The 15,549-nt window shown below is 33.8% G+C and overlaps 2 protein-coding genes and 1 pseudogene across 5 annotated transcripts; all 3 read right to left on the reverse strand.

The window, feature by feature from the left end:
* Positions 1 to 67: 67 nt before the first annotated feature.
* LOC110694605 lies at positions 68 to 2,076 on the reverse strand (annotated as a pseudogene).
* A 618-nt stretch (positions 2,077 to 2,694) lies between these two features.
* Positions 2,695 to 9,001, reverse strand: LOC110694151 (deoxynucleoside triphosphate triphosphohydrolase SAMHD1 homolog). Of its 3 annotated transcripts, XM_021871322.1 has the most exons (20): positions 8,364 to 8,998; positions 7,416 to 7,453; positions 7,299 to 7,321; positions 6,576 to 6,682; positions 6,456 to 6,507; positions 6,290 to 6,374; positions 6,062 to 6,152; positions 5,696 to 5,734; positions 5,504 to 5,571; positions 5,338 to 5,400; positions 5,068 to 5,123; positions 4,913 to 4,986; positions 4,710 to 4,802; positions 4,508 to 4,609; positions 4,330 to 4,410; positions 4,173 to 4,264; positions 4,059 to 4,074; positions 3,387 to 3,497; positions 3,150 to 3,302; positions 2,695 to 3,045 (listed from the first exon to the last, which is right to left on the reverse strand). In XM_021871322.1, exons 1-19 carry the CDS (start codon positions 8,478 to 8,480, stop codon positions 3,198 to 3,200), a joined length of 1,413 nt encoding a protein of 470 aa, XP_021727014.1. In that variant the 5' UTR covers positions 8,481 to 8,998; the 3' UTR covers positions 2,695 to 3,045; positions 3,150 to 3,197. The 3 variants fall into 3 exon arrangements, with proteins under 3 accessions (XP_021727014.1, XP_021727015.1, XP_021727013.1); XM_021871323.1 differs by having other exon boundaries at positions 2,695 to 3,302; positions 3,387 to 3,503; positions 4,065 to 4,074; positions 8,364 to 9,001; XM_021871321.1 differs by having other exon boundaries at positions 2,695 to 3,302; positions 8,364 to 8,997.
* A 2,728-nt stretch (positions 9,002 to 11,729) lies between these two features.
* Positions 11,730 to 15,549, reverse strand: LOC110694152 (dual-specificity RNA methyltransferase RlmN-like). Of its 2 annotated transcripts, none has more exons than XM_021871324.1 (9): positions 15,242 to 15,548; positions 15,087 to 15,160; positions 14,335 to 14,437; positions 13,902 to 13,999; positions 13,617 to 13,747; positions 13,425 to 13,533; positions 12,803 to 12,994; positions 12,574 to 12,710; positions 11,730 to 12,247 (listed from the first exon to the last, which is right to left on the reverse strand). In XM_021871324.1, exons 1-9 carry the CDS (start codon positions 15,468 to 15,470, stop codon positions 11,965 to 11,967), a joined length of 1,356 nt encoding a protein of 451 aa, XP_021727016.1. In that variant the 5' UTR covers positions 15,471 to 15,548; the 3' UTR covers positions 11,730 to 11,964. The 2 variants fall into 2 exon arrangements, with proteins under 2 accessions (XP_021727016.1, XP_021727017.1); XM_021871325.1 differs by lacking the exon at positions 11,730 to 12,247 and adding an exon at positions 12,269 to 12,420 and having other exon boundaries at positions 15,242 to 15,549.

A 15,549-nucleotide genomic window follows, 5' to 3' on the forward strand; every position in this document is an offset into this window, starting at 1 on the left:
GTGTCTTTTCTGTGTCCATCACAGGGCGGTATGCCAGTATCCGGCTATCTGCTTTGCCGTTTTTGAGATTTTGGATTATGTTAAGGGACATTTGTCCTAACGTGTACTATATCCTTTGAAATGGCAAAATACTTTACAAATACCCCTCCCTCCAATTTGTTCCTCATTATGCCCCTGCTTTTCATAAATTTGAGGAAGAATGTATGTAAAACTGCTGAAATCACCTTGTCATTTTTTGGTAAATGCATAGGTACAACATTTAGCAGTGAAAATCAGTACATTAATGTCACAAAATAAGGCACTTCAGCTTATCATATTAAACTATGTATTAATCCATGAATATGCGAGGAACCATCAAGTCATAGTTTTAGCCTGGCTGGATCTCAGTAGATTTGTGGAAAGAAGCACGAGCAATGAGCTTGATTAGTATATCTCATACTGCTCCCTCTAAACGTGTCTATACATTCCAAACTGGAAACTACATCTTTCATCTCCGGCCTCTTCATCGGGTTTGACGACCAACATCTTTTCATGATTTTAGCTAATGACTTCGGGCAACACTTGGGAATGGAAGGTCTCAAGTCCTACAATTATCACATACAAATTTATGGGTTTATTCTTGAAATCATTATAATTTAGTGAGTATTCTCAATTTATGACTGATTAACAATATTGATCGTTACGTACCTTACTAAACTTTGAAGGTGAAAATGGCATCTCGCAACAATATATTTCCCACAAGCAAATTCCAAAGCTATACACATCACCTTTGGTGTCGTAAGGTTTTCCCTTAAGCACCTGTAAAAGACAATCTAGCTCGGTTAATTTCGAAAGCAACATGTTAGGAAAAAAAATAATTTAGACAACTAACAAGGGGTAAAATGTAAGTCCGACATAAATTGAGAATACTATCACTAGTCTTGCATTTACCTCAGGAGCCATATAGCCTAGCGTTCCAGTCTGTCCGATCAGTTTCCCTTGTACCAAAGAGACAAGGCGAGCGACTCCAAAGTCTGCAATCTTTAAGTGACCTTTCTCATCGAGAAGCATGTTTTCAGTCTTCACATCGCCGTGAACAATCATTTTCGAGTGAAGATATGATAACCTACAATACAATAGATTTTAGATCGAGCTAACAGTCCATCAATGACAATACGACATGAATCACATGATAACTTAATTATGGTAATTAAGGAGTTTTACCCTTTTGCCAAATCCAACGCTAACATAATAACAATATTTAGAGAAAGTTTTGTCCTTGAATTCCTTTTTAAGTATGACTTGAGTGTGCCTCCGGCAAGATATTCTGAAAGCATGTAATATAGGTCTTTTGATGCTCCTATGAACTGCGCACAAAGAGATTAAAAAAGTTAAAAAAATTATGAACTTTATTTTCTATCAAGTAATTAACAATTTAACACTAATAGTATACACATGCATCTTCTTCAACGAAAAGAATACATATGCATGTGCTTAATTAGGATATACCTAGAAAGCCCTAATTTTAGACCATCACTTTTTTTTGGGTTTAGAGAGCCACAACGGCGAGGGTGATCCCAGGATCTATTCCTCACTCTCTTATCAATTTCTTGAATTTACAAGACTTCAAAGTTCAAACCCCTTTCAATAATAATAAGGGAATCACAATGTAGATTATTCTAAATTATAGGAATTAATAAAAAGAAATCTCTAAAACTTTAATAGATTAAAAAAATAATAATAAAGATTTAAATTACCTTGATGACATTAGGATGATCTAATTTACTCCACATTGAAACCTCCTGATCAAAAAGTTTTTTCACTGAATCTTTTACCCTTTGGCATACTTGTTCAACTACAAGTACTTTAACTAAATTCATCACCAAAAAAAAAAAAAAAAAAAAAATTGATTTTGTTGGGTGCATAAAGAACAAAAAAAATAAGAATAAAATTAAATTGTTTGTACTGACCTACAACTTCTTGGCCATTATAGCATGCTTTGAACACAGAACTAATAGAGCCTTGGCTAATCACACTCTTCACTCTTAACATACGCAAATCAACAGTTTCGGAGTCCAAAATTGTTGTTGCTTCCATTTTTCTACGTACTGAAGCTATTAAACATGGAGTTTGTTATTATAGGCTGTTTACTAAAGATAATACCCTTAAGATTTGAAATAATTAACGAATTGGATTTTTCCAAGTTTTTGGTTGATATTTATTTTTGAAAAGATAGATTTGTTTTTAATTCAAATCTATCAAAAGATAGATTTGTTATAGTTAATAACTGATAAGCAATATATACCTAGTCAACTCGATAACTAAAATATAGCAACTTAAAAATTTTCACTCTTTGAGGCTTGCCCCTCTTTTGTACCCCAAAAAAAAAAAAAAAAAAAAAAAAAGACAAATTGTTCTTTAAAAAAAAAAAACCAAATTGTTGTTAAAAATTAAATAAATAAAAAATAGTTTAGAAGTAATGGAAAAAATAATCCAGATTATTTTTCTAAATTGTAAAAATTACTTAAAAAGTAGTAGAAAATAATTGAAACAAAAAAATTTCTATTTATATTTTACTCAGAAGACCTTACAATTTTAGAAATCTGAGTATATTTCACCTTAAAATACAAAGAAGCATTAGAATTGATTCAAAACAGTATAAAACTCAATGATTTGCAACACTACTGCACAATTTAGTGTAGGACTCCTTACGGCTGTTACCAATTGGCTGCTATACTGCATATAAACCAACAAATATACTTCGAAATTTGTATACGCTACAGTAGTGTATACATCTGGAGTTTTGGATATGTACAAACATCAATTCTTCTTACAAAAAGAATAATGAGGAATGTGCTGCCTATTCCAGACTTGTGATAGCGCTGCAAGAATCGTACTGACGGGCAACACCAGACGAAGCCAAAAATGTGATGTCCAGTTCTTCAATCTCATCTTGTAAATTCAGTGAGAAGGTCTTCAATATAAGACCAAATTAAGCTCCCAAAAATCAGTGTCATTTACTGCTACTACTATTTTTCTTACTTCAGCTATGAGACTAGAACTTTGCTGCGTCACCAATGTGCAGAGTACACAGATGTAAGTCACGTGTTAAAACCCCTTCAGCTTAAACTAGTCTGCATATTACCTACAAAATATACTATGATATACACCTTGGTCTTCAGGTATGTACACTTGACAATTTTCATAAGTTGGCAGCTTCAAAGTCTTCGCTGCTTCTTCTTCTGTGGTGTTCCATGCACTTGAGTTTTTCTCCCATATTTCTGCTGCTGAAAGTTCTCAAATGCTTCACACACCACTGCAACCTGCATGAATTTTTTATTTTAATTCAGTACTGGTACGGTATATTATTAATGGAAACAAGTATAACAGTCATATTTTTTACGAACCAGTTCAGGCTTCTTAGAGTACACCCGGACTATTCTATCTAGACAGCATGAAGGCAGTAGCTGGCTGATGCTTTGATCGCTAATAGTGAAGTTCTGATCAACATCATAGTCCTGAAATACATCACACAAAAATGTTTGACAGCATATTCTGGTAATAAGAAAATAATACATACTGTTAAGAATAGGTAATGTGCAAGGTATAAACTGAACTTTGTTCCCCAAATGCTCTGGTTGGCCTGATAAAACAGAGTACTATTTCCCTTTAGTTCAGCATCTTCAGCATATCACAACAGCTATATCCAGTTTATTTGAAGCACCGTAGAAATAACGTCATCAATCAAAGGTGGCTTAACAGAGAACTTTCAAACTCATCTTTCTTTGGTTCACTAAATTTTGAGGAAAGGAAACAGGAGATGGAGAGAAAGCAATGGAAAGGACAAAAGAAAAACAAGGCATATGGTGGAAAATGAGGCATTTCTACCTCAGTAGGGAGAATCTTTTCTGTCCTTAATAAAATCTATCTTCGAGAATTTCAATACAAGAAAATATCCTCTTATACTAACTAAACAAAGAAAAATAGAAAACCAGCTTTCATGAAAATGGACTTTTCCCCTAACTTAACACAGCAAAATGGAAATAAAAGCAAGATAGACACAAAATTGATTTTCATACCTGAAAGAATTTGATGCTGGAGACATAAGCAGAAGACAAATGTTAGTGCGAATAAAGAGTGTCACTAAGACCATTAAAGGTATTAACCATTTTTTATAGACCAATCTTATGTACCTTTTAAGTGGATTGTTTTTGCCTTGTGTCAGGTCAATCTTGATATTGCTCACAGCAACATCATCTTCTTGTAAGGTCACCCCACCAGACACCTACAGGAGATACAATTTAGAAAGAAAACCAGCATATATAATCATGGCCAATGTTGTCTTTGTACCTGTGAACAAATAATATCTTTGGCAGTAACTTCCTTGAAGTGCTCAAGACCGTCTCTTGGAACAGTGAATTCGTTGCAGAACTATTTGAAACAAAACAAAAAAAACAAGAAGCAGGAGGTTATTATCTACGAACTGTAATATATCACCAAATACCAAAATAATAGACTGAACACAAACCTGATAGAGATCTCTCCTTCTTATCCGCAAAATTAAGTCTCTAGACTCTTTCAACTCTGGGTGAGGATCAGTTTCAATTCTTTTTATTATAGTGTCATCCAACTTTTCATAAGCAGAATACAATGTTAGTACAGCAGATATAGACAGGTTATATGTGAGGAACTAAGGTATAAAACTATAGATAATACAAGCACGATTTTACCTTCCAAAATTCAGCAGGATCATGAATCTTAGAAGCAATTTGAAGAAAATTATTTGCTTTCAGCAGTGCATCAACCACCATAAGCTCTACTGCCTGCAAAACATGTCTTCTGTCAAATACTACTGCAATATTCTATGCTCAGCAACATCTTACTAGAATTATATCCAGTGCGACTAGACATCAAAGTAGATTAAACAAAGCACCTTCACTTTAGCATGCGTATAGACTGTTCGATGCAGATCAGCACGGGTATTGAACAGCTTGTGAACAGTAAGATCTGGCAGAATTGTGAAACAGGAACATGAGAAGATAATAACAATGGAAGTTCAGTGAAGGTACATATGTAATTTTTACTGACATTCCTTGGCTCTGTAGCATATCTCATCATCCATCACTCTCATGGTTTGCAGCAACCTGCAAGCAAGAGGTAAACATGTATGTCTCATGACTCAGGAGTCTGCTGAATGTAAGTTATGAATATAGCACACGAATATCAACTGTCAAATGACCTCTAGAGGAGAGCAATTGGATTGTGAGGTAAGAAGCAAGGAGTATTCCGTTTTGAACATGTAGTTCAGCAAATTTCTAATAACATTGCAGAAGAAACAGCATGTGATACGATACATACCTCTCAAATTGAAAGCTGCAGCCAAGACCACAAGCTCGAGAATCACGAACTATGTAGTCAAATCTGTGTGGGATTTGGGAACAGCATTAAGGGATGTTCAATACCAGAAAGCAAACAGCATTTACGCCAAGTAAAGTGGAAGTAAAATAAAAAAAAACACGCTTACTTGTCAACATCGATTCCATTTCTTCCATTTGCAACAATATCATATAAGAACCTCTTCTCCTTCACACGCTGTGGCAATAAAGTAGATCAGGACATGAAACTATATCTTTTCGAGGATACATGATAGTATGATACATTTTTGGGCACTAACTGAAAGTCATCAAAGCTAAACTATTATAATTCAATTTCTCACCTCTGCTGAACCATGCTCGGTACTGGCAACTATCATTTCCTATCAAAAAGAGAAATGCTTTGGTAAAAAATTCATAGAGACTGTGAAAAGTAAAATAGCCTCTACCATTCATTCCAGTCAGATAAAAATGAATTTTGGAATAAACATATAAGGATGATTCCGAGCTTCACGACAATAAAATTTTGTACTGGTCGACACAGTTAAGAGGACTCTCTTCTAACAAAACAACTATGATAGCAAAGGATTACTCCAGTAAATCAACCCCGCTAAAATCCTTACAACATTATAGAAGATTACTAAGTTGCCATTACACCAGATATCAAAAGGCTGTACAGCAAGAACAAGCTAGTAACAGTGCTATGATACCTTCACTTTCTTTAACATGCCATCTTCCATCTCTATGTGATGCTCATCAACTATGTAATCAACCAAGCGGTCAGACATATCCTCGTGAGACCTTCAACGGTATCATTCAACACAATAAACATTTTCTTTAGAAGTTAAGTGTCAATCAACAAATTACTTATAAAATAGAGCAACAGGAACGTCCTGACTTCAGAAAGTTTAAGAACACAATTACAGTTGAGAGAATACCATTTAGCACCACCAAGAACCTTGGGAAGGAACCCACTTTCAAACATGTGGCTGAATGGACCATGACCAACATCATGCAGTAGCCCTAAAAGACATTTTAAGCTACAGCAATTACTGATTTCAAATCAAAATAAGGTAAAAAATATAGAAAAGTTGATCAATTTACCAGCAATTTTTACCGACTGTACATCAAAAGGTTCAATTCCAAGCTCTGAACCCTACAAAAACATGCCTACATAAATAATCCTGATTCAATAAGATGTGAAAATTCATGCAAGTGCCTCACTTGGTATCTTTTAAGTTCATTAACAGCTTCACCAGCAAGATGATAGACTCCTAGCGAGTGCTCAAACCGAGAGTGTACAGCCCCAGGGAAAACCAGGTTTGTTACTCCTAAAAAGAACAAGCCATCAGATTTTGAACAGTGTTCCACATAGATATAGCATTGGTCAAGTCACTGAATAAAGAAAATGTACATAAATAAACAATTTAATCCAGTCAGGTCTCAGTGTTGTGAAAAAAAAAGCCAAAAAATTAACACATAGGACCATTCTTATTGCCATAGTTATATTGGGGCAACAGCTCGTCCTTTGAAGTGAATGATACGGAGTACTAATCAACAGACAAAATAAAGATTAAAAAAATGATCAGCATGAAACATTTAAGTTTTTCAAGACTGAATGATACGGAGTACTAATCAACAGACAAAATAAAGATTAAAAAAATGATCAGCATGACATAACTACTTTCTTGATGGAGATAGGAAATGAACCAAATGATTATATCATTATTAATGCCAGATATGCTAAAATACATCCAACAAGCAAAATTACAAGACTTGCTGGCTTTTCGGAGAAATAAGTTGATTATAAATTTATAATCACATGCCAGCAGAATCCATAATTTATCAAGCATATCAATGGACCAGGATATAATTAAAAGTCTCAAACAAAGTAAAAAAGCAATGACATAGAGAAGAAAAAAACTGAACTACGAGTTAAAAACTCACCAAGCTGCTTAAGATCGCGAAGTCTGCAAAAACAAAGTTTTAAGGGAGTAATTAGTCTAATGCCAAATTTGAAGGCCAAAAAATCGAGAAGAACATTATAATCACGGTAACACTTGCCTCTGGAATTGTTCGGTGTCTATGAACTTCAGTGCAAGCTGAAAACAACAATAAAAATCTTATATCTTAAATTACACTACATTAACAAAAAAACAGCGTATATATTTAGTTTGATTTTGACATTATTACAACCGAAAGCTACTTTGAATTAAGAAACTCTACACTTCTGACTTAGATAGTCAACTTATGAATGAAACTGCGCCAATTTCCGTTAAAAAGTGCAAAAAGTAAAGGCCATTAAATAATTTGACAATTTGATATTTCGATTTGCCAAAATTAATCTTAAAACTCTGTTTTATAAGATTTTTAATTAAATTCAATTTGCAATTTGCAGAAATTAACTCGCATAAGCATTTCATTATCGAAGAATGAATGAACACCACATGTTCGATGAAAGTCTTATCGGCAAATTCGCTAATAATAGTAATAATCAACCATACATACAAAAATTAAGTTGATTATACACTAAAATACTAAACAACGTCTAATTACTTCTTTGAATTTTCAAATAAATGCAACCAAATTATAGAAAATCGAAGGAGCACAAAATTTTTCGCAAATTCAAGATTTCGTAATTTCAACTCTAAAATTTTAAGAAGATTGCAATCACTTTCCGACTCTGTTTTCAGGTCTGCTCTAATTTCACTTAACATTTTAATTTGCAAAAATTAACCAGAATTAACCTCTAAAAACTCGAAAATGCAGGAAATTCGAACGCAAAAACATATAAAACGCAGAAAAATTAAGAAAAACAATACAAATATTTCCACAATTCGCCGAAATTTCGACGCTTAATTCTGTGAAGTAAACTACTAGTACTCGAATTCAAACATCTAATTCAAAAAGCAGCAAAACAAAAAAGTGAAAAATCTGGAAAAATGAGCATCAACATTCTTCAACAAAACGAGCAATTAACAGTAGAAAAGATAAAAAAAAAAAACAAAATACCGGATCAAGAAGAATGAATCCATGAACATTATCTTTAACATGCTTAGAATACCGGCGACAATCGGAAGAGCTGAGATTTTGCAGTTCGGAAACTCCGGCAGCGACGATTTCTCCCATATTTCTCCGAGCAGAAGGTAATTTGCAGAGTGAAAGTGAAAGGAAGAGAGAGAAAGTAGAGAGAGAAAGAGGAGAGAGAAAGAAGTAGCGTGCAAGGAAACTGGAGCAGCAAAATAAGCCTGCTTTTCTCTTTGTTCAGTGACAAACAGAGAGAATTTTGAGAGGAAATGTGTATATATAGGGGTATGCCATATGCCTTTTTTTTCTTTTTCTTTTTTTTTAAGAACCTATTTATTTATTACAGGTTATTTATTTTTTTACGAGTATTTAATTTGATTTATTGCTTTTAATGTTGGGGTGATAGATATGAAAAGACTGTCGTTTCTTGATTAAGGTGGGGTTACATTTTTGTTTAATTGGTTAGGAGTGTAGTAATTTGGGGAATGTGTTAAAGATTTGCAATTAATACCAAGTACAATAAATAAATAAATAAATAAATAAGTTTGATGAATCAATTTACTTGTTATCTCCTTAATAAATCTCAATAACTACCCTATAACTACTCACTTAGGGCTGTTTACTTCACCTTATTTCAATTCAACTTAGTTCAGTTCAGTCCAGTTGAGTTTTCTATTTACTTCTCTCATAAAATATTTTGTTTAGTTCAATTGAGTTCTCTATTTCCTTCTCTTATAAAATATTTAGTTTAGTTAAGTTCATCTCAATTCAGTAAATCAGAACAGACCCTTAGCTTAAATAAAAATATGTTACTATTTTTTTTTTAGCAATATTTGTTATCTAGTTGAGATTTATAGTTAGGGTGTTTCATATTTGATTTTTTTATTTGTCAAATTCACTTACATAGATATAGGCTAAATATATTCTTATCTGAATTGATCTGAATATATTTATCTTAAATCTATAATATTGAAATCATTAACTCTAATCTTTAATTTGTTTGAACAATTTTTTTTGTGAAATAAATAAAAATGAGATAAATTGGACAATATACATGGTAAAAATTAATCTGAAGGAAGAGAAACACATTTAATCCACTTACATTTGTCTACTCTTTATTTCAATGACAAATCTGTTTTTCTCCAAACAAATTACATTTTTTTTAAAGGTAAGGAAAAAAAATTAGGAAGTCCTCTTCTTGAGGAAAATTTCTAATGTAAAATAAAATACACCATTAAGTAATGAAATACTTTGTACTTGTATGGTATAGTATTCCAAAATGGAAATAACAATATTATTAAAATAAATAAATAATAGTGACAAAGACTATAGTCTTTAAAAAAATAAGCCGACATTAATTGACTTCTTTGTAAAAAAAAAAAAAAATTGACTTCTTTGTTTATTGATTTGTTGACATAATAAATTAATGTTGTAGGCACCACCCCCTACATCTTTTGTCCAATTTTAGTGGTGAGTAATCTATGGCCAAATGAGCAAATACAGAATAGAAGTACAGAACTATACAAAGTATGATTGAGTTTGACACTGTATTATATTCATTATTGTGTTGTCACATCACATGCAACCAGTTTCAAGTTGAACAATTTTATTTTTAGCTGTGTCAATGATTGTTTTTCCAATATTTGGCTATATATTTCTTGCTTCCTAAGTAAGAATAGCAGCAGAGTGCTCTTTCTCTATTCTATATACTTAAGTCTGTTATGTACTTTTTTTAAAGAAGGAAATATACAAGAAGTTAGACTAGTTTTCTCTCGAGAATATAACTCCACTTATTTGAAGTAATTACAAAAAAAAAAAATTATTATCTAAAGGATCAATATCTTGCTACGTATGCATGAAATTCCCTAAAAAAGCAACATAATCTGCAGCTCTACTGCCTTCTCTATAGATATGCTTGGATTCGACGGAAGAGAAAAAGACGAAGGAGCTCCCTAACATCTTCTAGCGGTACCTGAATCATCCATGAACATTGAGCTTTACCTTACAAAATATTAATTTATAGTTTGTTATGTACTTATGTCTTGTTCTTAAGAAAAATAAGAAGCTGTCTAAATACAAGATACAACAAGACAAAATGAATTTTCCCCGATGTCGGTTAGAGTTTGTTGTGTTCATTCAACTTAATTTTTATTCATTTCAGAAAAATAAGTTTAGATAAAGATAAATTTAAGATGAGTAAATTATGATAAAGGGTGCTTAGGTTTAATTTACAATTAAAATACTTCAATATCATATGTTCATATACAAAACACAGTTAACACACACGCACTGAAAAAATACAAGTTTATCTTCATGATAAACTTTAGTTGTTTATCTAGGGTTAAAAATTTAAAATAGTCAAGTACTTTGGACATGTATGGGCAGCAAAGTCATTTCACTAGTTCATATTTTTAACGCCAAAAATCTACTTCCTCTATTTCTTTTTAGTTGACACGTTTTTTTAGTCACGTTTGCCAATGCACAAATTAAATCATTAATATTTTTAATTACCGATAAGCAAAAATTATAAAAAGTTGATATTATGAAAATGTACATTGTGACGAATCTAACAAGATCCCACTTGACTTTATATTTCCTTACATATAAATCACAAAACATGGTCAAAAGAGATGTGTGAATAGTGCTAAAGTCAAAACGTGTCAACTAATAAAAAACGGAGGTAGTATTACTTTAGACGTGAATGTCGTTCTCGAAATTTTAGAACTAACAATGGAGAAAACTTTTCAATGGAAGAAATCAAGCTCAATAGTAGTCAATAATGGCGGACTTGGTGGTTGATCCCGTCCTTGATTTCACCCTTTTCATAGGGTTTTTCGTTTAATTAGATGGCGAAGCTGTCGATAATGGTGATGTCGATGGAGATGGGGGTGCGGTGGAAGGTTGGTTGGGGATGAAGAAGATCGAAGCTCAAGCTCCTTCAATAGAATTAACTCGACAAAAATGGAGACGAAATGATGGTAAGTGGGATGATGAAGAAGAAAGTTTTAGCACTTAAATTAACGACGCAATTCACCAACTTTATAGCTGAAGCCCATAAAACAGACGAAACTCTTATTTTAATCTTAAGACATGATTTTCTACACTACTTATTACAAACATGCCATTAGATAAACAAAATTCGTCTATCATTAAGATAAATAGGGGTTGCCCTCCACACACACCCTTAATATTCTATGTTGCTATGCGTGTCCAGAATGTCCACTATTTGTTACTCCCTTTGTCTCTTAATGTTTGTTCTTTTTAAAAAATAAAAATAAAAAACCAGCCCCTACTCTTCGTATTTGTTTAATCACAACAATAATCATTGCACATAATTATAGGAAAATTATAGAACAGGGACCAAAGTGAGTTTTATACTCTCTAGTCCGATCGCGTTTGTTCTTCTCATTTGGTGTAGGAGAGTTAACTAAGGAAAACATTTTCGTCCAAATCCAATAAATATTTGATATCTATATGCTATAGCTACACGATGAAAAGTAACAATAGCAATTAAAGGGTTGAATATACAAGCAAATGGCCTAATAGCATGAGATTAGTTGTAGATAAATCTGTCTAAAGTCAGGATTCAAGCGTTTAATACTTTCTCAAATTGAGGAGGGACTCGAAGCAAAGGGGCTTGAAAGTCTCCAGGTTTTCCGAGTTGGCCACAAGCAGCCATTTGATCATCACCCCTACTAAGGCGTAAGAAGACAGTGCAACCACCAGCTGCCAGAACATTCCGGAACTCAATCATCTTGTCCTCTTTGGTTGGCTTGAAGCGAGACCCGCTGTGAGGATTAAACTGGATTAGATTGATCTTGCATGGTATGTCTTGAACAAGACTAATAAGCCTCTTCGCATCCTCCATGCTGTAAACCATGAACAAGAAGTAATTCAGGAAGTAACTCACAAAACAAGTGTATGGCAAAAAGCCTAGGCCTAGGGATAACTTGAGAAACCGCACATAAAATGACCCCCAGTTGATCAGAGAACACCCCTTCCCAATTCCTGTGATAGGGTTGAGGACCCCCTGTATCTTGCCCTTTTTTTTTGTAAAAAAAAAAAAACAGAAAAAAGATCAGAGAACACTAAAAACACTCCAAGATATGCAGGCAACTACTTAATAATGCATTTAAAGAGGACCATACTAACTGTAGCAAGACTGCAAGAGGCTGTACAACACAAAGGAACTAACCTGTCATTGACTCCAGCAAGCATCACATATTCAAAGAGAACTTTGTAATTATGTCTATGTCGCAATTCATCCCTAAGTGTTCCAAGAAGTAGTTCCAAGTTATACTTCCGGTTTATTGGCATGATCCAGTTCCTCACCTGAAAGTTTACCCTCGGGATGTTAGCTCTATCTTCCATCTTTACAAGAACTACAAACGAAGAGGAAAGCGCCTCGGGCTGTAGCATATTACCTCATCAGTAGTAGCATTCAAACTAACCGCAAGAGCACAATTGGATTCATGAAGAAAACGCTTCAATTGTGGGACCAGCCCACTGGTTGAAATTGTAACCTTCCGCGGACTGAAATGAAGTCCTTGGTCATCCACCATTACATCTGCTGCTTTCACGACATTGTCAACATTCTGAAGTGGTTCTCCCATGCCCTACAGATAATACATTTTTGACAGTCAGTAAAACAGCAACCAATTATTAGGAAACAAAACAATTTATATGCTGCATATACTACTCTGTTAGTCTAGTCATAGTATTTGCAACAATCATTTAGTAGCAGGAGTGGTCAAGAAATTTGACAGCCCACCCTGCTTAAGGTGGGAGCATCTTTAAGGCAATATTATCTTGTTGGCTATTGTTGTTACTGTGCAAGCCAAAATAAACTGTAAGCTTATCAAGCAAAACCAATCAGTGACCAGTCTTACGTGTGATTAAAAAGATAAAAAACATATTACACACAAATTAAAAATGCACAGCGCGATCCTCTCAGGCAGTGGCTGACAAAACAAAGTATCATACTTGGCAAAAGGATAAAGAAAATTCTCTAAGCCACAAGCAATTTATCTAAAATCAAACACTTACCATGAAAACAACATTGGTAATTGACCCAACTTCCTCTGTGAACAAACGTCGAGCAAATACAGCCTGTTCTACAATCTCAGCAGCAGTTAGGTGCCTTGTTAATCCCATCCTGAAAAATAAAATTCTTCATGACTGCTGAAAATAATATAGATGACAACAAGTCATGAGAATCAACTTATGATAGAACCTTGCCTTCCAGTGAAGCAAAACTGACAATTCATGGCACAACCCACTTGACTTGAAACACACACTGTATTTCTTCCCCGATCACAAGGAATAATAACTGTTTCGATTACCAGTCCATCTTCCAAAGTGAATAATATCTGCAAGCTCCTGTGAAGTTCAGGATCATTGAGAAGATTTTTATGTACAAATAACAAACAATGGAAGGAAACACACTGATAAATTTTATTCGCTCAACAAAAAATAATATATGGTAAAATTGGCAATCACACTAATAAGAAAGTTCCTTTTCACCTTTTTAGTTCCATCAGATGCTGAGCGAACCTCTTTCAGAGACAAGGCCCTAAAATCTGCATGAGCACTCAGCATTTTTCTGAAATCTTTGTTTAGACCTATGTGATGAAAAATTAAATTTTATCATCAAAGAGCTTGACAGAAAGAATCAAAATCTAACTACATCCATTTCAAAATATTAAGCCACATTTAATTTTGAGTTTGCTAACTTTCGATATAATGCAATAAATTGTTGCTATGTTTACAAAAAATAAAGACCCTTTCAAAGTATGTCAACATATTTTTAGCTGTCTTTACAACGAGACAATGAAAATCAATATATTGAAAACGGCCAATCTTTTACAGATGGAGGAGCTAAATGTTTAGTAGCTAGAGAAAATTAAATGGAAAATATGGGACAAACAAAACCATATTCAATGTGCAAGCCAATTACCTTCCAATTCCTCACTAGAATGAGCCCAAATGTTGTCACCATAGAGACGTTTCCACAACATCAGCGCCTGACCAGGCCTAAACCCATGTGATTGAACCCATTTCTGTCAAAAATCAAATTTCAAACGAGAATTCAACAATAGATTATTAGATTATTCCACCAAAAGGCAACAAGTAGTGGTACGATCACAAATGTTTATCACAGCATGGTGGACCTTCAAGCTTAGGCAATATGTACAAAGTTGATTCATATTTCACACAAAAGCACTTAGCCATTGACTCTCTTTGGATGTAGTGATTCCAATTTAGTTGGACTGTAATTCCTCACATTAGAATCTACTATCCAAAAGTCCACATCTAAATCCAAGTCAATCAAACCCAAAACATTTATTCTTGTATCATTTCATCTCTCAAAGTTCAAGATTGACCATAAAAAAATACTTCCTAAACCGCCCCCTATGCCCCTAATTATCAATAATCATACTAAGGGCCTGTTCTTATTTTCACTTCAGTTCAGTTCCTAATTTCCCACCAGCCGAGCCCGGCTCAGTAAATCAGAACAGGCCCTAATTTGCAATGTCCAATGTCATACACACAATGTACAAAAGTGAAACTTTCCAGGAAATAGAATCATTTATGCCAAAAACTCTTGCAGTCATTCTAGTTAATATATAACAAATTAAAATTAAAAAAAAAAAAAAAAAAAAAAAAAGCCCCTTTTGTTTCTAAAATTAAGAAAATAAATTAACATACTTCAAGCTCGTGGTATCTCATTCCCTTGATCAAAGTCTTGGGTTTCTCTTCATCGGATTTGATCTCAGCAGCTCCTACACCAAAAGAAAAAGAAAAAAAAAATCAAATTTTTATTCCAAATTTGAAAGGAAAAAATTATAATAAAAATGAATTACCAGAAAAAAAGGAATTATTTGGGATGGAATGGAGAGGGTAGGAAGGAGAAGAAGCGGTTGCGGAAAGAGAGCGGCGACGATGGTGGGATGGGAGGAGAGAGAAGAGAATTTGAGATGATGGTGATGGAAAATGAAGGGTGGAGATTGAAGGAGAAGGAGAAGTAGAAGTGAGAAGTAGAGGATTAAAACCCAGAACAATACGCCTCATCCAAATGCAACTTCTCTCCATTTCTGTGTATTCTGAGAACAAAGAAAGGAGAGGAGAGTAGGGCTTATGAGTTTATCACTTCAACTGTAATTACTGGGTA

The sequence above is a fragment of the Chenopodium quinoa genome, unplaced genomic scaffold, assembly GCF_001683475.1.
Source record: "Chenopodium quinoa cultivar QQ74 unplaced genomic scaffold, ASM168347v1, whole genome shotgun sequence".
In the NCBI taxonomy this organism is placed as follows: Eukaryota; Viridiplantae; Streptophyta; class Magnoliopsida; order Caryophyllales; family Amaranthaceae; genus Chenopodium; species Chenopodium quinoa.